Below are 26,578 nucleotides of genomic sequence, written 5' to 3'. Positions count from 1 at the left end.
AATGGCCTCAGTGTTCCCACTGGAAAAACATTTTCATGTAAGCAGGACCCCTCCCTCTGCAAACATTTACACATTACAGCATTACCCAAGAACTACAGCTCTGCAAATACACATCCTAACAAATAAAGGGCAGACATTAACTTTGATGATTTTTCTTTTCTGCTGCAACTACAGTGGAATCGCTCATCTTTGCTATGATGTATTTATGTTAATTCAGTTATGGTTGTATACAGTGATAGAGGCTGAGTCATGGTTTATATATTCTTTTATTATCCCTTTGTCTGCAAGTCCCTAAGATTTTTTTCTATGCTGTGGTTCTCGAAGAACAATATCAGAAAGACAATAGAATACAAAATAGAAGCTTTTAAATGAACAGTTGAAATGGTGAAAACATAGATATTTACTTTTTTGTGATATGACAAAAGTGATACCACTGTCATATCTGTACAGTAGATACAAAGTGGTAGATAAGCAGGAGACACGTAACTTCATTTAGCATAAAAGAAAGGCTAGTAAAGAGACGTGAAAACATTTGCTGAAATGTGATATTCCTGACAACTACTTGAACTTTAGCTACACACAGAATGTAGACTAGCAACTGGTAGAAACAGGTAATCTGGTTAGGAAAAATGTAACATACTAAGTAAGGCAAGTAACAAATGTAAACAGGTAGCTGAGCTGCACTAAACTTGAAACACTGGACAACTAATTAGCAAAATTTCCCCACTATTTTCTTCATTTAACGAGTAGCAGGTTGAGACAACTTGACTGTAGGAAATATGGATGATGTAACATCAATTGTAAAATTGCTTTCAACCCGCACTGATGCACTGAAGAACTGCCTTGCATATCTTATTATATATCTTATATATTAGTTTCATTCTATTTATTTTACAGGATTTTCCAGGTATTTTTCTATGCTAGCTAATGAGCTTGTGGGTGTCCTAAATTTAAACACTGGTGTGAGCTTGGTGTCAACATGTAGCTCAGAATCTTGCCAATTAACACATAATACTGTTTACTTTCAAGAAATATCTTGATTTTATAGCCCATTATGAGATCTAGCTATTACACAGCTGTGTGTTAGCGTACCAGTTTGCACTTTCACAAATGTCAAACTATTCATTTAATTGACTGTAATTTCTGCAATAATTCCAATCAATACACTAATATAAAAGGAGTAAATTAAATAAAACAGATCTTTAGTAAGTGTTTACTTCATATCTGTTATAGCATTTTATCTTCCACATCATCAGTGTGTGATCATTACAGGCTATTTTCGTCTAGCAGTTCACTGATGATAAGTATATCAAAACTCTGATTGTGCAGTGACTTGAGTAGCCAAGTATAGCCAACTCTGCACCATTCCAATTAGATTACCTAAACTTCAGTCTTTTCCATCCTGGGCTGTGTACAGTGAGCTTACACATTACATTTACTGTTATACCCTTAAATGGAAGAAACCTTTAGAGGCTCCTGCAGGAAGAACTGGTTGGCTGCTTCATGGCTGTGCCTTGCAGAACTTAGACAGCAATTAGGGGGCCAGTTCAGGACCTTAGACTTCATCTCTATATACATTAGTGTGTAAGTCAGTCACAGAGTGTTATCTCTGTTAACCTCAGCACCTTATTCTTTTACCTGGTATCCATTAGTAGGTTTTCTGAATACTCTGACCTAGCCTAGCATTAGTCCCAATTTATTCAAAAGAGTTGCATATAATTTTTAGTCACAATTTAGTTTCTTGTCAACAAAAACTAAGACTTTATTACGATTCCCCCCCCCCCACACACACACAAAAAGCATCAATACTATATGACTTGTTAAAGAGAGGGTAGATTTTTGGGTCCAAAAAGTTTGCAAGTCTTGTTTAGGCTGACAATCCACAGTGTGAGTAGTAGTCATTGGCCATGTGTGTCTGTTAGCATACTAACAGTCACTATTTTGCTTTTTTCTTTGCATTTGGCACAAAGAACTTTGCAATTTCAGTGGTACAAACAACTAAATCTTTGCTTTTGTGACATGACTAATATTTATTTCTTTTTATTGTTTTGCTTTTTTGTTGACTAAAATAGATCAAACATAAACCTGAGCATAACCTGGATTTAAATCTAAATTTTCCAATGCTAGCTACAATTCTAGTTAACAGCAGCCTAGCACCATCATAGGAGAGGAATGCAGTAGAAAAATGTGATTTAAAGGTCAAGTAACACTGTATGCAGAAAGCAGATTTTTATGATATTACAAACACATGCTGAAGGTCAAACCCACAATTGAATAACAGGAATTTTTTGATTGTCCTCTCAGGTTGCACTGGGATTGCTGGGCTAATGAGCAACATCAGTCACAAGCAGGGCAAAGCCTGGCTCTGGTAATAAGCTAGAAGAATCTATGGCATTTGTATCAAAAATAGCAGTCTATAAGGAGCTAAATAGATAGCAAGAGTAGCTATACTCTAATAGCAATTTTGCTGTTGAAGTCAAGGCATGCTCTGAAGAACAAAACGTACTCTAGCACTGCAAAGTATTTTTTCATGCCAGGCATTCTGTATTGCTGCAAAGAGCAAACTGCTGTTTGCCTTGTCTTCTCTCCTCTATGCATCATATTCGGTAAATTCAGTGCAAAATCATTTTTGTGGTGTTTTTTTCCACCGTTATTGTATGTTTCATGTAAACCCAATAGACTTGGATAGTTTGACCAGAAAGATAAAAATTATATTCTAAATATTTCTACAGTATATCAAAAAATAGTCATTAACAGAAATACATTTCTAGATTATCACATTCTACATACTTAGAAAACATAAACAATGCTAACAGTTAAATGATTTCTTTTTCATTTTGGTGATGAGACTAGTGTTTGGTTCATCACGTTTGTATAAAAAAATAAAACACTGGGTGGTAGGATGATTTACAAAGTACCTGTCTTAGCACCTTGTTAACATTGAACAGCAGAGATTGGATTAGTTACGTTTCAGACTTTCAGACTTTCAGACTTTGACGAGCCTAGTCCATTTGTAAATGACAGTATGTCTGTAGCCGTAGGTTATCTAATCCCCACAACAATGTGCCCACCTCTCTGAAGGGCATTGATTAAATAATATAAACCTTAAATATGCGTAAACTATCCCTTGTAGAATATAAGGTCCCAGTTTACAAAGCACAACATGAATCGGTCTGGATAAAACATCTTAAGGTTTCCATTAAAAAAAAAACTATCACAGTTTGAATGTGCTTTTTTCTCTGTTTTCTTTCTCTCAATTATTATGCTCATTATTGTATGTGTTGATGCATGTTAGTGTATGTAATTGTTTGCTGGATGTGTGTTGTGGCTCAGTTGTGGCCCTTGAAACAATACACTCCATACAGCTTATGCTTCTTGTCAGGGAAGCCACTGAACCTAACAGCAGCTTCAGTGGGACTGCAGCGCCGGCGCGGGTGGGAGATGGGGTAACGGACACTGCCATCCTCCAACCAGCCTGCATCACAGCGGTCATAGCCCAGCAGCTTCCAGGCAGCATACATCTGGCCAACCTTGGCAATTTGAGCACCATCTTTTTGGCATGCCCTGACTGCCTCATCATAGGTCAGCTTAAAGGGTTGGATCAGGTAGTAGAAACGACCTGAGGTGACAAGAAAACAGAAGGATGAACATAATGGGTTAGAACATACAGAAGAAAACATATCAATGTATCAAATTCCTGCAACCTAACCACAGTGACATGATCCTGTCACCACAACAAGACAGGATATACATGCTTTGATGCCTTTACAAATTTGACGAAGTTAAAACATCCATCATTTCATATTATACGCCATCGTTTGTTTTGTGGTGTTGCAAAATACATTGTTTACGGCAATATTGAGATGATGAAGATCAGATGAGAAGCAAAAAAGAGCCGTCAGGTGCTCAAAAATAAACCTTAGACTCAAACGTTAGAACAGCCTTTTTCACACGGCACGCCATGTAATAAATAGAAAGTAAATGGCAGCCGTTACAACAATCTAAAGATATATAGTTTCATGCATTGGTCACAGGTACACTCCAGGTAACGCCCAGCTGAAAGCACTTTACCCAAGTCGAGTTGCCCGAGATTCACAGAATTTACCAAAAATGCGATATATATCATTATCGGGATGAGAAATATCTTACATCGGGATAAGAGATTTTGGTCATATTGCACAGCCCTCAAAATCTGTTGAGACGATGTGTAACATTCAGACATTCTGGAATATAATAAAATAACTGTAATTTGTCATTTTCATCAAAAAATAATGATGTGATTTACTATCTTTTTTCAGCTATTTTGTAAAACTGTACATTAAAAGAATTTGGACTAGAATATTTGTATTTTATGATTAAAATATTATCATAAAGAGCTCTCAAATATTGGTGGAAGCATAAAAAAATCATTTTGATAATTACCAGTACTTAGTACGCAGCTGTGACATAAAACTTACACTGAGTGGTGGTCTAAAAAAATCGGATATCACATCCTAACCCCACAAGCTCTAAGTTACCCTCTGTTCCACACTATTCAGTATTGTGCCCTGGGACACCTGAACAAAGAGGGAGGAGTCCAGTGGTGGAAACCATGGTCTGTCTCCTGAGGCACATCTATTCTAGGTGCTGCTAGTAGGAAGTAAGATGCAAGCATCCCAGTTGGAGCTCACATGGCTCTTCATACTAACTCATATTAAAGCTGGATTGAATAGTGTGTAAAAAAACAAAAACAACAAAAAAAAACAACAACAACAATTTGATAAATATGAGGTCACTAGCTACATTTTAAAGACATGTTAATACCAAGTGTTAATTAACTTCTTTAGACCTGCTATCCATCAGGGCACTAGCATCCCATTTGTGGTTAGGGCTGGATTTTGTTTTAGCCACATAAAAAAGAAGCACACTTTCAGAAACTCTTACATGTTGGTATTATAGTATTAACATTCGTTTCTTTTTAAATTTTAGGTGGCCAAACAGGTAAAAATGTTTTCAATGAACTCATAACCCAGTAACCACAGAGAGCATGTTGCCCTCAGTATTGCAGATGTGTTTGTCGCCAATACCTACAAAAACACAGTTTTAGTGCTGTTCCTCACCTTTGTAGTGGGAGGTAAAGCAGAAAACATCATAGTGGTTCTTGTCCTTGTCTCTCAACCCATAGTTCCGAATGCCTGGCACTGTGTTCTTGCCACCACAGGGTTCTCTGGGGGTGTTGATGGGATACTGGACTGTGCCATCAGACAGCCAGCCAGCATTGCACCAGTCCATCCCTCCACGCCATGTGTCATACAGCTGGTCAAAAGATGCCACGATAGCATCCTGATCGTGGCACGCCCGCTCTGCATCGTAGAAATTAAGGTTGTAGCGTCCCAAGCGGGGGTAGTATGGGAAGACAACACCTGCACAGACAGGGTGAAAACAGAAAATGAGGGCAGAGAAGGAGATGCAATAGAATAGAATAGAATGTAACAAGAAAACACATACACAAAACAAAGGCATCAAAGTTGTTTATTAATATCTCTATAGCCACTCAATTAATACGCTTGAAAAGGGGTAGAAAAGGTTTACACTTATTTGTTGCTACCCGCTTGTTTCAAATACCAAAATTTGCTAAAAAGTATAAAAATGAGACAAGGATTCAATAGAACACAATGATACATCAATATTCATGTAACTTATTGTTTTTACATGAATCCTTACTACATAGGGTTTCCTCTAAGGGTATTTGGTCTTATTTGGAACAAGTTCTGAATGTTGTGGCTCAAAGATTTGTTTCCTACTTTATACATTATTTGTGCAGTTATCAGGTCAACCAAGTCTTTAAATTTAAGAATATTTAATTTAATAAAAAGTTGATTTGATGGTTCTTTTTTGCAGAATATATATTGGATGGGTGTGTGTTCTATAGGTGGCTCCCCACAATTCCACACAGTACAGAAGTATAATGGAACAATACAAAGTATATAATATATAATGATGTTTGATTTAGAAGATCCTTAATTTTATAGAGATGACCTGCAGCCAGGATAAACTGGATGTGTTTGGTCAGCTGTGTGTGTGTTTGACTGGCTCCAGCACTTTTGTCTTCAGCTGACATTACCCCCCTTTTCCATATTTAAATTCTAGTAATTTTTGAAGTAGTTCCAAATATTATACCTTCAAGGTCCAGCGACACCACTGCTGTTCCATCTTCCAGCCCATCAATTACTTCACATTTATACCTCCCATAATCCTCCAAAGTGATTTCTGTAATGACTAGAGAAGCATCCATGGCCGAAGAACCTTGTAGGTGGACACGTCCATGGAATCTGCCATAACTCCTTTTGTGATAATCCATGGCAACAAACACATCCACCTAGAGCACGATGAAAAGTGTTCATGTTATACTTTTCCACTGCTTTCAGTTTTTGGAATTTCTTAAGAATAGTCCAGCACATTTTGAACAGAATAAACAAGAAATTCAATTCAATTTTATTTAAACAGTGCCAAATCACAACAACAGTTGCCTCAATGCACTTTATATTGTAAGCTAGACCCTTCAATAATACAATAATACAACAGAGAAAACCCCAACCCTCTATGAGCAAGTGCTTTGATGACAGTGGGAGGGAAGATGTCTTAGCAAGTGATGAATAATCCGGTTGTTAAGTGATGACGTGATGAATCCTACTTCCGGGCCTAAAGTAGTCTGCGTTTAATATGGCTTTTGTGTTGTTAACATGTTTAATGTTTTGTATTTTCTTCTATTTAATCTCAAAAAGCTCCTAAAACAGTCAGTGATCACTGTTGACCTCCCTCGGCTTTTATTACCGCTAATCATTTATTTAAGCTCAGTTTTTAAAACCTTAGGATGTAACTACAGCCCAGCCCATGCAGCAGTATATGAATGACTAACCTCGTATTGTGGATGGCTTATCTCAGTTGTTCTCCTGCCTGAACTTTGGTCCTTTTACAGCATCCTGCCATGCGATTACATTTGTTCCTAACCACCAAGAACACTCACGTTAACTTTTATCGAGTGGAAAAAAGGTTATAGCTTGTTTATATTATGCTAACATAGCTGTGTCGCTAGCGGTCACGTAGCACATCATTATATACCAGCTAGCCAAACTTCAGTAACCCTACAAACGTCACTGCTGTTTAGTTTTCTGTCTTCATTTATGTTGGAAATGATAACAGAGCTGTACGTTTTAATTTGTTTACCAAAACCCCACAGTCAGGACATGCTATATTGTATTTAGATAGAAGCTAGCGAGCTAACTCCCTGCTAACTTCTAACTCCGTTAAATGTCATAAATTCCGTTTTCATGGATGCCTGGATGTTAAACTCAATTGTTACACCTGGTAGAGCAGAACGCTGATCATTTTATTAAAGATGAAAGACTTTAGACAGTTTTTCAATTCTCAGTAATGCCATAGTGATCGTTTGATATATGGACCTGCAGCGGAGTTTAGACCCAGACACGGCTAGTGACGTCAGACTTAACAACCGGATAAGATAATAAGGCCACCATTAGACATGTGTAACAAAACTAGTTTATAATGCTTCTACATAAATTATATATTGATACTTTGGAATGCTACACACAGTGTTTTGAAAAAAAAATTTACTAATGACAGTTCATTTCAAATAAATGATAACCTCTTTTAGATAGTCTGAGGTCAGCTTGGTCCATTTGATCCGCATCTTACGGTTTAGTGCCAGTGTTTGGTCCCTTAGAATCGTGCATGGTAAAGTAGCATTTCCCCCTCGTCTCGACACCACTTTGGTTTTTTCTGCTACCACTGACAGTTGGGGGCCATTTTCTGAAAAACAGCAACAAAACTTTACCTGAGACATTGACTGGAGATCCACATTCAATATATACACAGGACAAACCTAAGATAGTAATGTGATCAGTTGTGCGATGCGGAGAATAAGAATTGATGAAAAGGAAAGGGATTATTCAGGGACACCTGATTCAAACTGGGAGTTCATTGCACAGAAGAGGGGCCTGAAAGTTAAAGGCTCTGCCTCCCATTCTACTCTTAAATATCCTAGGAAGCACAAGTAAGCCTGCAGTCTGAGAGCAAAGTGCTTCAATTGGACAGTTTTTAAGAAATTAATGCAGACTGATTATTAGCGACTTTATATGTGAGAAGAAGGGTTCTAAATTCGATTCCATATTTACCAACGAGGCAGTGAAGAGAAGCTAATAGACAGACAAGGTATTTTAGAAGTATGATTTTCTTTCTAGTCCCAACCAGAACTTCTGTCGAATGTTTTGGATCAGCTGACAAGATGTTTCTAGTTTTAGCAATTGTGCAGGTGAAAGAAGACAGATCTGTGGGGTATGAACCCTCTAAAATGTTTGTCCTCCAGTTTTAAAGAGGGAAATTCTATTACATTTTAGTCTCTAACTAAGATCAGACTATAACAAATTTCAGAATGCTGCAGCTATACAGCTGAATATCCAAGCCTGCTAGGCTTAGCTGAAAACTTTGAGGTTCTGGCATTCTGCCATCTTCTCTATGTATGGTCACGTTAGAATAGAAAAACAAAAATAAATAAATGAATAAACAAAAAAAACAAACAAAATGAAGCAAAAACGTTAAAAAATGCTAGTCCAGTTAAGACGAAACTGCTCCAAGGTCTCAAACCAAACAGCAAAGAATATTTGTGCCATACATCCAAACAGTGCCAAAGACTCAGCTGCTGCTAAACTGCTTTAAACTTTACTTTAAACAATAACTAATAGAGATTAATTTATCATGTTTTAATTTACTAAAAATATTATACATTAGCTAGTGATATTGAAAAAAAAGGAAATTGGAAGTCATGCTGGTAAAGATTTATATCATCATTCTCACTGAATCACGCAGCCTAAATGAAAAGGGCTTTGGTTTTGTTCGTATCTCACAAACAAGGAAAACCAAACAATAGATAAATAAATACATTTCCGAAGTGACTTGCATAACAAAATAGCTGTTATGTGTTGTTGGTTTTTTTTTTTACTATGTAAAAACTAGAGATATACAGTGTTTTAATTTGCTGATAAAAGCCAAACTGGATAGCTCTGTCTAAGTTAGCTAAAAGTCCCTACATAGCAGTCTTATCACTGAGAACATGCTGATAAACTGAGGGAAGAAAGGACACTGCAGAGTGAGTGTTGTAAACGAAACACAGAAACAGACGCTGGAATGACATTGTCACTCTCACAAAGAAACACAAGTGAACATGTACTCACCTGTGACATAAATGGTTCTCGAATGCTCCAGGTCAGGGTACAGAGCATCTAAGTCATTTTCTGCTGCATTCAGTGATATCAAAGCCCAGATCAGCACAGGAATCATCTTCACTCACCAGCTAGGTTCTGACCACTGCAGAGACACACAGACAGAGGGTGGGGTTATGCTACAGTGAGGATGCTAAGGAAAGTTTTCCATGTATAAGCTATACAGAAAGCCCATTTATAAGCTTCTTCTGTATGCAACTGTATGACCCTGTGTTTTTATCTGCAGTGCTTTTTCTCCCCCGAGAGCTCCGTAATTACAGTTGGTTAACAGGACGCCTGCCTGCTGGGTACTGAGCACATCTAAAGATAAACACACACATCTCAAAATCCCATTTCTAAGTTGTTGAACGCAGTTAAACATACAGTCAGACTCAGCACATTAAAAGAAAGCTTCTCAATGCACAAACCAGACATCCCTACAAGCTACAGCCCACAGAAGACGTTCACACAAATACACATTCTGTGTAAGCCATATAGTACATACTGTGCAGGAAGTATTCTGTCATTCAGCACTGTGAGAAAGCAGCATGTCCTGATGACAGCCCACACTTTTAGAAGGAGACTGCCACCGTGCAGCGTCACCCCTGCACCTCAAGCTTCATTCACACTCACACACTGGCGTAGCTGTAGTTGCATCCTTGTGAGGACACCAGCTGACACAACAGAAATTCTTGATTTAACAGCTAACTAGCCCTTTGAGTTTCCCACATTCTGTTCATTGCCCTCAATTTGACTTAAAAAATTTCCTCACTATTCCAAGTGGCATTACATGTAAATGTAGGATATATATATATATATATAGGTGGTTTCTATGGTATTTGTTTAGGTGATGATGGGTGAAAAATTATTGTTGTACCCTTATATATCTTATACAAAATATAACAGAAGAAAAAAACCCCAACAATTTCATTTTAATATTGGCAGGACAGGTTTTGTATAACCTGTAAAAAAGATTTTACAGCTTGTGTGGCAATATATGTGCTGGAGGATGGTTAGGAGTGCTGGCCGACTTTGCCAGGTGGAGTTCCTGAAGTCAGCAGAAAAACTGCAGTGTATACACACACACACACACACACACACACACACACACACACACTTACTTTATACCCCTCCCAGCCTGAAAATAGTCATTATGGGCGGAACAACTGGGGAGGGTGCAATGATAAGGAAGTAGATGCATGTCGTTTAAAAAAAGGTAAAAATGCTTGAGTCAGAATGTGCACTGCAGGACACAAGAAGAGCATGTGATGTGTGAAATGATAATAGAGAAGCAGACAGAGAGAGACTAAGACTGGGAGATACGGTGAAAAAAAAGAAGCTAAAGCAGGGAGGGAGGTGGAAGAAGCTGAGGGGACTGCAGCAGCAAAAATGATGCAGTTTGAATCTTCACTGGCACCATTAGTAGTATCCATGTAGGTGATGAGCTTCAGCACCTCATCATCCACAACTGTCATGTGCTGACTTTATTTGAACAAAATGTTAACATTATTAAATAAATATAAAAGTTAATAAGTAGTGTTTTTTCCATACAGCTGAAGAGTGGAAGTTTAGATCAGTTTGATAACATTTGCATTTATAGTACACGTCGTACGAAGAACCATTTCTTTTACCTACATAGATACTTACCAAGTTATAAGTTCATTGAGTCTTTTTACTTATCCATTTAATTCATGTATTTCAGTTGTGTAATCCTGGACATGTTACAGCAAGGGAATATTTTTAATGTCTCTACATTGAACTGCAGGTATGTCTGTGATGTTTTATCAAACTCTTGATGCCTGATTTACATTCACTTTTAAGACCTTGTAAGAGAAAGTCTTATTTAAGTTTCTGAAGATGTTTCAACTCTTATTCAAGAGGCTTCTTCAGTTCTAAACCCAAAAGGTGGAGTGCGCCAGGTATTTAAATCCTAGTGGGCGTTGTCCCCTTTGGAGATTAAACCATTACTGATCATGTGCGTAATCAAATGAGCCGAGGTGTGAAAAAGGGTATGACTCAATGCCATCACTGACTTTGCCTCACCCTATCATGTGACCTATTGAGGTCATCAGATGCAAGTTGTGAGTGGGGGTTTAGATGCCTGGTAAGGGATTTCAAGACTGAATTCTAGGTGTCATAATTCACCAAAACCTGGTCAGTCACATGGCCTTTTTTACTCCTCTTTCAAACCATCTATCTTCTCTGTCCAAAATGGCATTCTCGAGTGACCTTTGACTCTGCATTAAATTATTAGTTACAATTAATCTCTGGCTATCTACTGCAAGATCTCTTTGATCTCTTTCTCCCCTCACCCCAACCAGCTGCTCAGATGGCCGCCCCTCCCCGAGCCTGGTTCTGCTTGAGGTTTCTTCCTATTAAGAAGGAGTTTTTCCTTGCCAATATCACCAAAGTAATGCTCATAGGGGGTCATATGATCATTGGGGTGTTCCGTTTTCTTTGTGTTATTGTAGTTTGTACCTTACACTTGAGTCAACTGCTATATAAATAAAATTGAACTGAAGAGGCATGTTTGTGTCTGTAGAAACCCTCACTGTATTTAAAATATCTCGTGATGAGGCAGACGTGTAATCGTGTGCAAATCTGATTTGGGGTAAAGTTGGTTCTGCTTTGGGAGGAGCTGTTTTGCTGTAGTCATTTCTGACAGCCTCCTCCTACAAGGTACAGCATCCCCTGGGTAAACATAGTGGTATGTAGGGCTCCACGTTCAGCTGCATGAAGCGTAAACACAAAACCTATTTGTACTCAAAGAGCATGATGGTTATGCTCGATCATACTCTATCTATCTATCTATCTATCTATCTATCTATCTATCTATCTATCTATCTATCTATCTATCGAGAGAGAGAGAGAGAGAGAGAGAGAGAGATATATACCATTAATGGTCACAACTTATTTAAAATCACTATTTAAACTGATGCTTGTCTTTGGAATGTTGGGGGAAGCCAGAGAACCCACCCAGAGTAGCTGGACAACCCCCAGCTAGTTCATTTAAAGCCAGGACCTTCTTGCTGTGAGGCAACAGTGCTAAACAATGAACCACAGCTGAAATTGGAAAAGATTAAATTCTTTTGAGATCTTATCAAAAATGTATGTTTTGCCACAAAAGGATAGCAGCAAGACAGAAAGGGAAGCTTTACGTAATAGTAGTGTGACCTGCTGTAAAGTATGGTTTGGAGAATGAAACGGACAAAGGATGTTGAACATGGAGCTGCCAGGCAAGAGAAAAAGAGAAAGACCAAAAAGAACATCCATTGATATAGTGAAGGAAGACATGCAGAGGGCTGGTGTGACAGTGGAGGATGCTGGGACAGTGAGATGGAGGCACATGATCTGCATTTGGTGATGAAGACATGCCAAAAGAGATATCATGTCATTTTTCAAAAAATAATACATTTATACATTTGTTTTCCTAACGGCATCTTGAGGTAAAGCAAACTGTACCAGAAACAAGTGCATTCATGGGGTTCCTACCATTTTCAGCATTGCCTGTAGTCACTCAATAAATCAGTGTTTATGGTACAAAATTACATAAAGCATTAAGTTGGATATGTTCATGCTTGACTTTGTTTTTAAGTGTATTAGCACAAGGTACTCAAAGTACAGGATCTCCAGGATTTTGTCAGACACAGGAACAGAAATACTCTCTCTTAGTTAAGTAAACGGTAAATGGCCTGTATTTGTATAGCGCTTCCATTAGTCCCTAAGGACCCCAAAGCACTTTACACTACATTCAGTGATTCACCCATTCACACACACATTCACACACTGGTGATGGTAAGCTACATTGTAACCACGGCTGCCCTGGGGCGCACTGACAGAGGCAGTCATCAAAAAGGTTTGCTTCAAGTGCATATATTCAAAATTTCCACTCCTTGTTTGTTTATGAACATTTTTTAACATTTTTTTAATAGCAGCAACCAACCAAATTTAGTTTAACAGTAATTAAAGAAATCGAATGTCCAGTCACCGTCTGCTAAATCTCTCATATTCTAATTAGCAAAAAGAAAGAAAGAAAGCACCTTTTTAAAAAGAAGCTGTTGAGTTGCATAAGGAGGATTGGAGGACTGAGTTTTTACACAGTTTGTCACTTTAGGTAAGTCTTAGTTTCAAAACTTACTAGTTTAGTATTATGCCATAAAAATAAAATTAAACCCATTTGGGATATATAAGTAAATTCCTTCTTTAGCACTGAAAAGACATTGTGTATGACATCATAATGTGCCTTTACCCTCATTTTTGGTTGAGTTTTATGTGCTCAAAATGAGAACAGCAGGTATTGGTGAAAGGGGCATATATAGCCTGAAGGGGTGTGAATGGTCCTGTTCCTGAAATTCAGATGATATCTCCACTTGCTTCTTATCTGCATTTAACATATAAGATAATTGACTAATATGCTAATATGCCCTTTGGGCATGCTAGCACAGGGGTCACAGCAGTCATAGTTTGGAATCTCTTGAACTTTTAGTGTTCCATGACTAACAGAGGACCAGAGCACTGATGTGATTTACAAACATAGCTGTTTGAACATGTGTTTCTTGGTAACATCATTCTCATGAAACTGGGAGTTTTCCAGTTGAATCTCCAACTTTAAGAGCTATTCCAGGCTACTTTTTCAAACAGACTGGATTATGAGTTGTGAGTTAAATCAAATGCAGCATTAATCTTGTTTAATTAGTCTTTAATCAACCGCCACTGGAACACTGTGGCACTATTTTAAGTGGACCCATGAATTCATTAAACCTTCAACATTTCTAACAAACTGCTGTGGCAGTGGATGTGGATTGGAGACGGGCATCTGAACCACCTCAAATCGCTCCTTTTAATGTGGAGGAGTAGCAGCTCTACTCTGAGCCCCTCGTGAACGACTGAACTTCTCGCCCTTTCTCTGAAGGCCAACCACCCTTCAGAGAAATCTAATTTCTGCTGCTTGTATCCATAATCTTATTCTTTCGATCACTACCCCACATAGCAGACATGTCTGGCCCGGATCTGGTGTTAAGCCGGCACTGCTGGCTGACGTCTGGCATGGTAAGTGGTATGTCATTCAGATATGGGCCAGGCCTGGCGTAGATGGCACTGTTTATATGATGGCATGCCACATCTGGCCCGATTGTGGATTGGTTTATCTGGCCAAGGCTCATAGAAAACAGGTCTGGCCTGTATCCGGCAATAAGCTGGCACTTCTGACTGACTGGTGTCATGTCAGGGTGTATGTCAACCAGATGTGGGCCAGGTCTGGCAATGATAGTGCTATTTATTTTCCTATTTTCCTATTTTAGTTAGAGGACCCAAATGCCGTGTTTCAATACTATACTGCTATGGTAGCCAACTTTTCAAATGCAGGTTTGACAGGTTTGTGAGTGTACACTTCATCCACAACCTAGTGAGGGTTTACTTATGTTTACCACCGGGTTCCTGTAGCTCAGGAGGTAGAGCGGGTTATCGACTGATGGGAAGGTTAGTGGTTTGATCCCTGGCTCCTCCAGGCTGCATGTCAAGAGTGTGAATGTGTATGAATGTACAGAGTTGGCCATTTATATGGATACACCGTAATAAAATGGGAATGGTTGGTGATATTAAAGTCCTGTTTGTGGCACATTAGTATATGTGAGGGGGCAAACTCCTCAAGATGGGTGGTGGCCATTTAGAAGTCGGCCATCTTGGATACAACTTGTGTTTTTTCAAGAGGAAGAGCGCCATGTGACACATCAAACTTATTGGTAATGTCACACAAAAAACAATGGTGTACTTGGTTTCAATGTAACTTTATTCTTTCATGAGTTATTTACAAGTTTCTCTAGTCGCCACGGGGCGACCATGGCTCAGGGGGTTGGGAATCGCATCTGTAACCGGAAGGTCGCCGGCTCGATCCCTGGGCTCTCTGTCCTGGTCGTTGTGTCCTTGGGCAAGACACTTTACCCTACTTGCCTACTGGTGTTGGCCAGAGGAGCCGATGGCGCGATATGGCAGCCTCGCTTCTGTCAGTCTGCCCCAGGGCAGCTGTGGCTACAACTGTAACTGCCTCCACCAGTGTATGAATGTGAGAGTGAATGAATAGTGGTATTGTAAAGCGCTTTGGGTGCCTTGAAAAGCGCTATATAAATCCAATCCATTATTATTATTATTATTTTCACAGCCATTGACATGTCGAAGAGGTTAACACATGAGGAGCAGATCGAAATTGTGTTGATATCTGGTGAACGCAGTAACCGGGTCATTGCAGCAAGTTTCAATGCAAGACACCCTACGAGCAATGTTCCCTCTAAGCTGCGCGCGTGCGCAAGTGGGCACTGCTTGCACGATCTCTGCGCACAGAAAATCTGCGTTGCGCACAAAAAAAAATCCAAGCTGAATTAGTTAGTCAGTAAGTGACTGGCGGCTCCCGCATGGGATTAGAACGATGCCACCTTATCCCATAGTCCAGCCAATAGTGCGATATATACGCAGCTAATCAACGTCGTTGACTGGCTATGACAGCGGTGTTTTAGCTAGCAAAGCGGCGTGGCTGATGTGGAGTGAAGTCACGTTAATGACAACGTGTACAACCATTGGCGATGTGAGCAGGACAGACGGAACAATTGACGGAAAAAGTGTGGACTTTATACCAGTTTTAAATTGTGTTGATAGGCCACATTATGATAAAAATATATGCAATGTTTGGTTTTCTTCCTGAGCACTGAATATTTACTGTGGGGAGAAACGGTAAAAACTGTGTTTTATAAGGAAAGCCTCGAAAGCGCTCTCCACCTGTGAGCAAAACCAAAACCAAAAACCCCCACCCTTTCCTATTGGTCGAAAAATGTACCATGTCGACCAATCAAAAAATGATATGGCAACATGGCATTTAGTTGTTTAGGAAGGGGAAAGTTTTGGAGTGACGATGGTGTTTTGAAATGTGAGAGATTTGCGATGTTTAGCGCAAATCTTGTGTATTTATTGTGTACTGTACTCAATAGTTTTCTTGTGTGTGTCAGAACAATGAGGCGACTACTGAATGTTACAGGTGTTACAGCAGTGATACATCTCCTGTTGTCAGGCCTGCAGGTATCAGGCTGTTGTTCTCCTTCATCTCATAGTGGACAGAAATTATTTTTTGGAGTGCATAATTGTGTGGCATCAGATTTGATGCAGAACACCTGATTGTTCTGTAAATAGTTTGAAATGTTTATTTTAAAAAACGCCTTGGCTGCATTTTTAGGTAAACAGCTGCAAAAAACTTGTTTGCAAAACTCAGTTACTTTTTTGAAGAAGTAACTACATAATTAATTGCCCAACATTGGTCATTATATACTGTATTTTGCAGACAGAGAGTTACAGGATTCTCTCCCAGACCACAGACTCAGACTCATAATACAAGTCAGAGCTTTATTTAAAAAAGAAAAAGAAAAAGAAAGAAAGTTGTGTTTTCAAAATTGGAGTTCAAATTATTTTTACTTCCAAAAGTGTTAACATACTACGCAGGTCATGAACAAGATTTTTTTTAAATTTTCATTGTAATTGGGCTAAAACACTTAATTAAAAGTAGTCTAATGCTTTAATTTGATTATTTTAATAAACCATGTAACTTGGATGGATTCGATGCTCGCGTGACCACAGTGCACACGTCTAATGTTGCTCTCAGTGGTCCAAGTGTCCGCTCAGGGAGTTTGTGTGTTCGCTCAGACACGTGAAAAATTAGAGGGAACATTGCCTACGAGACCACCCATCTTCCATGCTACAGTTAGCAAACTGCTTGCTAAGGTTCAGTGTTGGATTTGCCAAAATGTGGACGTAAGAAAACTGTCACTATTGAAGAAAGATCAGTGGCTGTCCTAGCTTCATTCAGCAAGAGCCCACAGCGTAGCACTCGCCACATGTCACTGCAGAGTGGCATTAGTCGAACATCCCTTCGGCGGATGTTAGCTACTCACAAATGGCACCCTTACAAACTCCAGCTACTGCAGCATCTCAACGAGGATGACCCAGATCGGCGCACAGAATTTGCAGAATGGGCAAAATAAAAATTGGAACAGGACCCTCAGTTCACGCAGAAGATTTTGTTCAGTGATGAGGAAAACTTTTATGTGAATGGTGAAGTTAACAAACAAAACCACTGCTATTGGTCTGACACTAACCCACATTGGATGGATCCCTCCAAGACTGTTGGACCAACAAAAGTGATGGTTTGGTGTGGTATATGGGGTACAACGATAGTGGGTCCATTCTTCATCAATGGAAACTTCAAGGCCACTGGATATTTGAAATTGCTACATGATGATGTGTTTCCCTCTTTATGCACTGAAGCTGGCACGTTCCCTGAGTTTTTCCAGCAAGATGGTGCACCACCACATTATGGGTGCCAGGTCCGAGCATTCCTAGATGAACAGTTTCCTGGAAAGTGGATTGGTTGTCGTGGGTCAGTTGAATGGCCCCCAAGGTCTCACAATCTGACCCCCTTAGACTTTTATCTTTGGGGTCATCTGAAGGCAATTGTCTATGGTGTGAAGATACGAGATGTGCAGCACCTGAAACTACAGATACTGGATGCCTGTGCTGGCATTTCTCCTGCGGTGTTGCTATCAGTGTGTGAAGAGTGGGAGAAGGGGGTTGCATTGACAATCCAACACAATGGGCAGCACATTGAACACATTTTATAAGTGGTCAGAAACTTGTAAATAACTCATGAAAGAATAAAGTTACATTGAAACCAAGCACACCATTGTTTTTCTTGTGACATTACCAATAAGTTTGATGTGTCACATGGCCCTCTTCCTATTGAAAAAACAAAAGTTGTATCCAAGATGGCCGACTTCTAAATGGCCACCATGGTCACCACCCATCTTGAGGAGTTTGCCCCCTCACATATACTAATGTGCCACAAACAGGACTTTAATATCACCAACCATTCCCATGTTATTACGGTGTATCCATATAAATGGCCCACCCTGTAGTTAGGAAGCACTCAGTTTAGAGAAATTGGGTTAATATTGTATAGAGCACTATGAATAATCCAGGAGAGTAGAAAAGCGCAATGTAAGAAACAGTCCATTCACTGTCTGAACAAAGTTTCGTCATGTTTCTTTTGTGCTATCATGTTCCGGCACATGTTGTTATTACATGGCTTGATTAAGGTACACATTAGGCTGACATCTGGGGCCAGAGCTGAAACTGTTCTGGGCCAGCACAGGGCCAGCAGTGTGTCTGCAACTGGCCCGTGGGTGCACACAACTTACACATGGCCCACATACCGCAAAGAATGATGAGCCTTTGGTGGCCCAGATCTGGTTTCCCAGAGGTAATCCAAACATGGGCCAGCACAGGACCACCAGTGTGTCTGCAACTGGCCTTGTGGTGGCCTATGTGTGGATCTGGGCCATACCAATTTTGCTATGTGGGACCCAGAGCTTATGACTCGGATTACCACCACAAAAAGCACCAACCACCTTGCAGTAAAACTGCAGTAAAAAACAGATGCCACAGCTGTTCAAAAGCAGCCACAAAGCATTAAAGTAAATGCAGTTTAGAATACATCTATGTCATGGGCTTGTGAATTAATGTGTTGGGTTGATTTTGCTGCCTTACAATTTGTGTGGATTGAAAACAGGCCCCCACATTCTTCTTAACTCTTATGTAGAAGTTGCTAAGCTCACTTTTCCATTTCAAAGCAACAGCAGGAAATTTTACTGAGAGTGTTTTATATAAGGTTTTAAAAGCTGTGGGGTTACTTTTTTTATTAAGCTGAGAGGCAGCAGCACGCAGAGAAAGCATTGGGATATGAAAACTAGGCTAACACTAGCTAGCTAGCAAGTTCATGAACCTGGTGCTAAACTGCAAGAAAGCACAACATAACAGTAAACCACTTACTCACCAAATCAGTGTACCACACATAAGAATCACAGCGGTGCCAATAATAACCACTTAAGTGGAAGCATTCTCCAGCTGCACGCTGGTTTGCTCAACATATTCTAGAAGAACCGTGCTGGCTACAATATTCTCATCAGGTTGAAAAGAAGGGTAAACATCCTTTAAACTTCTTAAATGTCTCCTTTGCACACGTCATTACTACATGTGATGCAATTTTATCTTATGTATTCAGAACTGGTTTTTTTTATTTTTATTAATATCCATATACTCTGTTTTTTTTTTTTTAATTTAATGTTCTTTCCAAATTCCAGGTTTGGAATATGGAAATTGTTTACATTTATGACTAAGCCACAAAACAGAGTAACTTGAACCTCAACAAACCTCCTTTAGAGAGAAAACTAAATTTAGTGTAAAAACCTTAAAAGAGAGACCTGATGAGCCACTTAGAGAGAAAGAAAAGTCTGTGTTATTTTCTTTTTTATTTGTAAGACATCATTTGCTCAGTTATGGGTTATCTCCTTTAAGGTACACATTTGTGTGTTATAACAGGGAGCCAAGCATCTCTGGACTGTTGCCTTCTTTTTAAACAAAAGCACCAAAACCTCAGGACAATGATACATGCAAAGGAATGCATGGGTAATGACATTAACAAGACAATGAGATGTGAAGACCACCACAAAGAGACAAAACAATCATTTATGTCATTGTAAAGTGACACTACTTGTTCTTGTAAGAAATGCATAAGTGATCATGAGATTTGGAAAGTTTCTTTGAACACTCAACTGTATAACTAGAAAATACTTCACAGGTTAATGCAGACATCTCTCTAACTTCTTTCAGTTATACAATTCAGGGTCACAAGGAGTTTAGAGGCTATCACAGAACAAGGGACAGACTCCACCTGGGAGAGGTTGTTAATTTGTCTTAGGGCTAACACATACAGACAAACAACTATCACCAATGCATGTTTATGGACTGTGGGAAGAAGCCAGGGAGTCCATACAGAGAAGAACATGCAAACACCACACAGAAAGGCTGGATATAAGCCCAGGGCCTTCTTGCTGTGACGCAACAGCAACCACACCACCACACTTCCCCAGTGTAAGCTTACAAATAAAATAACCATTATGAATTAAAGAGGCGGAGTTTTGTTCTGCTTGAATGGACCTCTCACTTCTGACTGAGTGAGAAGGTGATGTAAGAGCTCCTGAGACTTTGTAGCTTGAGCGATAAACACAATACTTTCATTACATACAAGTTGTTAACCTGGCTTATGCTGAAAACCAGTACAAAGGAGATGCTTTCCTCCATGTGTTTATAGACCACTCTGTATTTAATTGTTAATCATTTTAAACTGTAACTCTTTTCCACAGCGTGTCTTTTATCCTGTCTTCCTCCTCTCACTCCATACTGGTCGTGAACAAGAAAAAAAGAAAGAAATCAGCAAGGGAGCATATACTTTTCACAGCACTGTACATGTCCTTCTGAGCGGTAGATTAAGCAGGACAATTGAAGCATTCAGTTTTAGTCAGTATCTTAACCAGCTACAGAGCAAGCTTCAGCTACAGCTATAAAAAGACAAAAATCTAGTGATAAAAGCAGCTTCTTTATCTCCCAAGTTGTAAAAGAGTCTGGGGAAAACTGGTTTCAGACAGGTATCAATTTGTAGGTTGAATGTGAATTCAATAAATGAGATTGCATTCAACAAACGTAACAATGCAACAGGCCAGATCAGGCTGTTGTGGTTGGGTGAATAACTTCATGGTACAGATAGTGACAGACTCCTTTAATGTGCTGCTATCTCTGCTGCAAGCCTGCAAATGTTCAGAGCTCTGGACAACATTTAGGGTTACCTGGCTTACACTAAAACTTCTGGCGAACAGAGAGGCATTCAATCTCTGCAGCACCAGTGCAGAAGTATAAAAGTATAAAAACATATTTATTTTTCTTATGAAGGAGTCCACAAAGATCACATTAAAACTCTGTAAAGCTTACATAGGAGAATCATTCTTAAAATAAACTGAATGGAAACTTGGAGGTTTAGTGTAAACCTTAGCCTAGGGTATGCTTATGCATTTCCTTTCCTCGTGTAGTCTTTCCACAGGGAAATGATGCAGAAAACATTCTATATTCAGCATCTCTAAAGTGGAGTAGGAACACCCTGTTGGAGAACGTTTTTTAAAAGCTGTGAGGCAACCTGCTTTGGAAAAGCAAACCCTGCCAAGCATACAGACATTAGCAGTCTCTAGAATTTACTATGTGTTTGCATGTGGGTGGGGTGCAATTCGATGGGTGTGGTATTTACTGTATATGCAGCCTTAGGTATTCACAAATAGTCTGTCTCCTTATTGCACAGCTGGTATATTTTCCTCCTATGGTTGACGTGGTGAGTTCAAACTAGTCTACTGAATTCTTTATTATACATCACCAGCACACCACGTCATACCTGCCACAAAGAGCCCTCAGTACAGAGCACAAGATTTTCCTTTTAATATTCCATATAAATATTACGAGAAAACAGTAATACTGTTGATGACACTGATTCTATTGCAGGAACGAGAATAGCTAGAAATGTATGATCCTACAATCCTGCCCATCTCTGTTTTTGTTTCTGCTTTTGTTTTCTGTGGGAAATCAAGCTTTGGTTAGGGTTAGATACACTCCTCATAAGCATCTAAATGGGTACAGGGTACTCACTGCTAGCCAAACACAGGAGGCACTATCAGAGCTAAAAGTAACTAAGTGTTCAAGTGCTTTTTTAATCCTTGCCTTGTTAACTGTCCATCCATTTTATTCCACTTATCTAATTCAGGGTCACAGGGTTGCTCTCCGATGTGTTCAGTAAGGTGTGAATTTTAGATAGAAAGCGCTTAGACTTAGAAAAAAAAAGTGGTTCTGTGAATGGGTAAATAAGGTAAGAAGAAAAGTACTATATAAGAATCAGTCCATTGGAATGACCGGCCGCATCTTCTCCTTAACTTGCTGTCTGTCTGAGTGTTGTCCAGAAAAACGATGTGGGCTTTATAGATAATTGGGAAACTTTCTGGTGGAAACCTGGTCTTGTTAGAAGAGACAGCATCCATCCCACTTTGGATGGAGCAGCTCTCATTTCTAGAAACCTTGCCAAATTTATTAACCCCCCCCCAAAACGTGATTATCCAGAGTTGGGACCAGGAAGCAGAATTGCAGTCTTACAAGCCTCTCTGCAGCTTCTCTCCTCCTGTTATCCCCCCTTAGAGACTGTGTCAGCTTCCAAACAGACAAAAAACAAACTAAAAACCAGCAAAAAAATAGCTTCAGTATGAGAAAAAGTTACCAAGAAAGATATTTCACAAATACTCTTGTAGTGAGAAAAATCTCGACCTTGTGATTTCGTCCATCCACTCAACACCACAACAGACTCACCTACAGCATTTAACTGGGAGCACAGTTAAATAATAAATAAGGTAAAGTAATGTTACTGAAGAGAGAAAACGTTCAGAAAATTTGGCTCATGTGTCTTGCTTGACATTTGCTATATAAAGGTGAATACACATAAATAGACACACACAAGACATACTGATGCAGATTTTTCCCTTTCAAGCTAGCAGCCAGTAGATGTTGCTGTTTCCTGCTCACTACTAATTCATATAAAATGTGTGTGTGTGTGTGTGTGTGTGTGTGTGTGTGTGTGTGTGTGTGTGTGTGTGTGTGTGGGTAGAATAACACCCCCTTTTTGATTAAGGGTTGACATGGTCCACTGCAGGTCCCAGTCTGAATATATGTTTGTGTGTGTGTGCTCTGGGTGGGTGCAGGGGTAATGGGTGGGGGTCCGGGTGGAGCCGCAGAGTCTAAGCCAGCAAACAGAGAGGGGTTGTTGAGCTGAGAGCTGCTCACAGTCCTGATGTTTTCAGCTCTAAATCACTTGGCCTGTTGCTGCACAACATGGTCGACCACAACTATTCTCAGAAGTCTCACAAATATGATCAGCTGCACGATTCCATGATGAGCAGATGAATGAAGATGGGGAAAGAAAACAAAACCTTGGTTTATAGCGCAATGGAGTTTATAGAAGCAATTTCTGCATTCCACTTGCAATAGTCTAATAAGTCAATCAGTGAAAACTGTCAATATCAACTATTCTTAAAAAATAAATTCATCCTTGTTATGTAAGACACTGCTCTTTGCTCTTTGCAGGTTGCTGCAGTGGGACATTCTTCTTTATTCACAGATATTCACTTCACTTCCGTGGCTTGGTTAGATGTTACTCCAGAACATTTTGCTTAGTGTTTCCATGGCCGGGCCCCTGAACAATCAAGCAACCTGGCTTTGAATAGCACAGATTTCCAATTCCCTGTTCGCAGTGTATAACAAAACCTGTATGTACATCAGTTGTAATATGTCTTGGTCTGCTCATGCTACAAGAAAAACTACCTGACTGCCTTTACAGATATTAGGAAAAAAATTCAAGTTGTATTACTTTGCTTCAGAAAACAGTAGACTTATCACTGATAAGTTGATAAGTATCACTGAGCTGCAAGTCCCTCAACAGATGTTCCTGAACTGTGTGAAAGTACTACCCCCAAGCAGGAGCATTTTGTGGGTAAAGACTCCTGAAACCTAAGCGAGACCCTGCCTCTTCTTCACTTCATCAAAAGGTTACACCCTCTATCATGCATATTGAAAACTCAACTAAAGCTCAAGTACCTTTAAGCCTATGTCTAAATATAGCACTCAACGAAGGGTGTTTGGAGTCTACTGCAGTGGAAATCCTTAAAAGTCCAGCTCCACAAGGAGACAAATATTTCAGTTACCTTTTACAAAATCCCCCAAAATGTTCCAGACCTGTACACAGGACACAACCTCAGGCAAGTATTTATGTTGAGGAGGAAAAACAAGCAGGACTTTTAAAAAGTAAAAGTAAATAGTTTTTGATCTGTGGCAGTCAGAATGCTTTTTGTTTTTTTACATTTTAATATTTGTTATAAGATAGTAGAGTTGATGATGATAAGAATAATAATAACAATAAAAAATAATAACAGTAATAACTACAACAACAACAACAACAACAACAACAACAACAACAATAATAATAATAATAATAATAAGAAGTAGATTTACAAGGAACTTAGTGAGTGAACGTTCGTTTCTGCTGTTAAAAGGACAAGTCGGTTTTCTTTTATGAAAATAGTTATATAGCAAAAACAAAAAACAAACAAAAATAGTGTTACTGCTTATTCCTATTAGGTTTGGTTTGTGATATGCACTTTAATGTCTTTATTACTGTTACACGTCTTTCCTTTTCCCTAAAACACCTTGAGATTATTACAAGGTGTTATATTTATCATTCCAATAAACATCTCATTAATTCTCATATTCTTTGTAATGCGTCAAAGTGACAAGAGTTTCACAGGACTTTTTTTTTTGTAAACACAAAACGAAATAAAAAACCCAGCTCTTTACCTCGCCCTGTGCGCTGTTTGGAAGCCTCAATCCTGCGGCAGCCAAGAAGGTGATTGAAGCGTAAACCGTTTACGCACCAAGTTAAGAGCAGCAGGCGGTGCGGGTGTTTCTCTATCTGCTCCAATAACAGGTTCCACTATCAGCACTAATAGCAGTGCGGCAGCGCGGTCCTCCAGTTTACACGCACATGGGTAAGAACAGTCCGACTTGCGAGCGGCACCGCGCGCATGCAGGTGAAGTGCGTGAAGTGCAAATCCACACTGTGAAGTGGATGTTTAGCCTTTTTGGACAACTATTTCCAAATGCCTCACACCCATTTCAGGAAAAGTGTCAAACAAAGGAGGTACCCGGCCCTGTTGCTCAATCTGTGCTTACAGACTAGATTTGCACAAGCCCATCACCCCGCCTTCTCATTGCTTCTCAGCGCCTCTCAGCTTTAATCACATGTCGTGTTTAAAGTTAGTAAACATTCAAACGTGCCTTTGTCAGCAGTAGTGATGTACTGTTTATGTGTTCTTCTCTTTTTACCTGAAGAGAAACAAAAAATCAGACATCAAATCACAAACATGCTCATGAAAAGAATGACGTGTCTCGTGAGAGAGAGTCAGTCTTTCTTACACTCAGTAAAATGTAGTTCAGTATTTGAGTTCCACCATGATGAGCTCTTTTCACTGCTATGACAGAACAAATCAACAAAGTATTACTTTGTTAAGACTCCTATTTGTTCATGTAAACAGAGAGTCCTCTTCACACACACTAAGGTTAATTATGGAGTTCCACAGGGTTCAAGGCAGAACCAATTCTGTTTACTGAGCATTAAACTGAGCCTTTACAGGGTCACCAGCAAACTACTTTACTGATATTTGGCATGCAGAATGGAGCTGCAGTCACCCCATAGTTTAGTTCAAGTTTGTAACAGGCATAGTTTCAGAAACTAGTAAATGGGAGGTGCATTTTGGCCAGCAATTTTAATTCAATTCAGTTTTATTTATACGGCATCAAATCACAACAACAATCGACTCAAGTTGGTTTATATTGCAAAGTAGACCTTACAATAATACAACAGAGACCCCAACAATCATAGGACCCCAGAAAGCGCTTTGGCGACAATGCGAAGGAAAAACTCCCTTTAATAGCAGAACCAGGCTCAGGGAGGGGTGGCCATCTGGCATGACCGGTTGAGGTTAGGAGAGGGAGACAAAACAAAAGACATGCTGCACAAGACAGCCACAGATTAATAACAAGCATGATTCAAAGCAGAGACGTCTATTAACACATAGCCAATGAGAAAGGTGGCTGACTAAGAAATACTCAATGCATCATGCGAATCCCCCAGCAGTCTACGGCTATTGCAGCATCACTAAGGGAGGATTCAGGGTCAAATGATCCAGTGAAAAGGAAAGTTTTAAACCTGATCTTAAAAGTAGAGACAGTGTCTGTCTGCCAAATCCAAATTGGAAACTGGGCACGTGAAAGCTGAAGGCTCTCCTTCCCATTCTACTTTTAAATACTCTAGGAACCACAAGTAAGACAGCAGTAAAAGAGCAAAGTGCTTCAATGGGGTGATACAGTACTATAAGGTCATTAAGCCAAGCTGGAGCTTGATTATTCAAGACCTTGTATGTGAGGAATAGGACTTTAAATTCAATTCTGGATTTAAGAGGGAGCCAATAAGGGAAGCCAATATAGGAGAAATATGCTCTCTCTTTTTCTAGTCCCTGTCAGTACTCTTGCTGCAGAAATTTGGTTTATCTGAAGGCTTTTCAGGGAGTTTTTAGGACATCCTGATAATAACAAATTACAGTAGTCCAACCTAGAAGTAATAAATACATAACTAGTTTTTCCCAAGTCACTCTGAGACAGGATATTTCTAATTTTAGAGATATTGTGCAAATGGAAGAAAGCAGTCCTACATATTTGTTTAATATGTGCATTGAAGGACACACTCTGGTCAAAAATGACTCCAAGGTTCCTCAAAGTGTTACTGGAGACCAAGGTTATGCTATCAAGAGTAT

General features: G+C 39.4%; 1 protein-coding gene across 2 annotated transcripts; it reads right to left on the bottom strand.

The window, feature by feature from the left end:
* Positions 1-247: 247 nt before the first annotated feature.
* On the bottom strand, positions 248-24,915 carry LOC120744362 (hyaluronan and proteoglycan link protein 1-like). 2 transcript variants are annotated; one of them, XM_040048697.1, is made up of 6 exons: positions 24,564-24,915; positions 9,231-9,363; positions 7,646-7,809; positions 6,160-6,358; positions 5,100-5,402; positions 248-3,619 (listed from the first exon to the last, which is right to left on the bottom strand). In XM_040048697.1, exons 2-6 carry the CDS (start codon positions 9,334-9,336, stop codon positions 3,330-3,332), a joined length of 1,062 nt encoding a protein of 353 aa, XP_039904631.1. In that variant the 5' UTR covers positions 9,337-9,363; positions 24,564-24,915; the 3' UTR covers positions 248-3,329. The 2 variants fall into 2 exon arrangements, with proteins under 2 accessions (XP_039904631.1, XP_039904633.1); XM_040048699.1 differs by lacking the exon at positions 24,564-24,915 and adding an exon at positions 9,763-9,867.
* Between the last annotated feature and the right edge of the window lie 1,663 nt (positions 24,916-26,578).

This window comes from Simochromis diagramma, unplaced genomic scaffold (genome assembly GCF_900408965.1).
Source record: "Simochromis diagramma unplaced genomic scaffold, fSimDia1.1 OVJJ01000683.1, whole genome shotgun sequence".
NCBI lineage: Eukaryota > Metazoa > Chordata > Actinopteri > Cichliformes > Cichlidae > Simochromis > Simochromis diagramma.
Note: the sequence above shows the minus strand (reverse complement) of the source record. Positions and strands in the feature narration are given on the sequence as shown.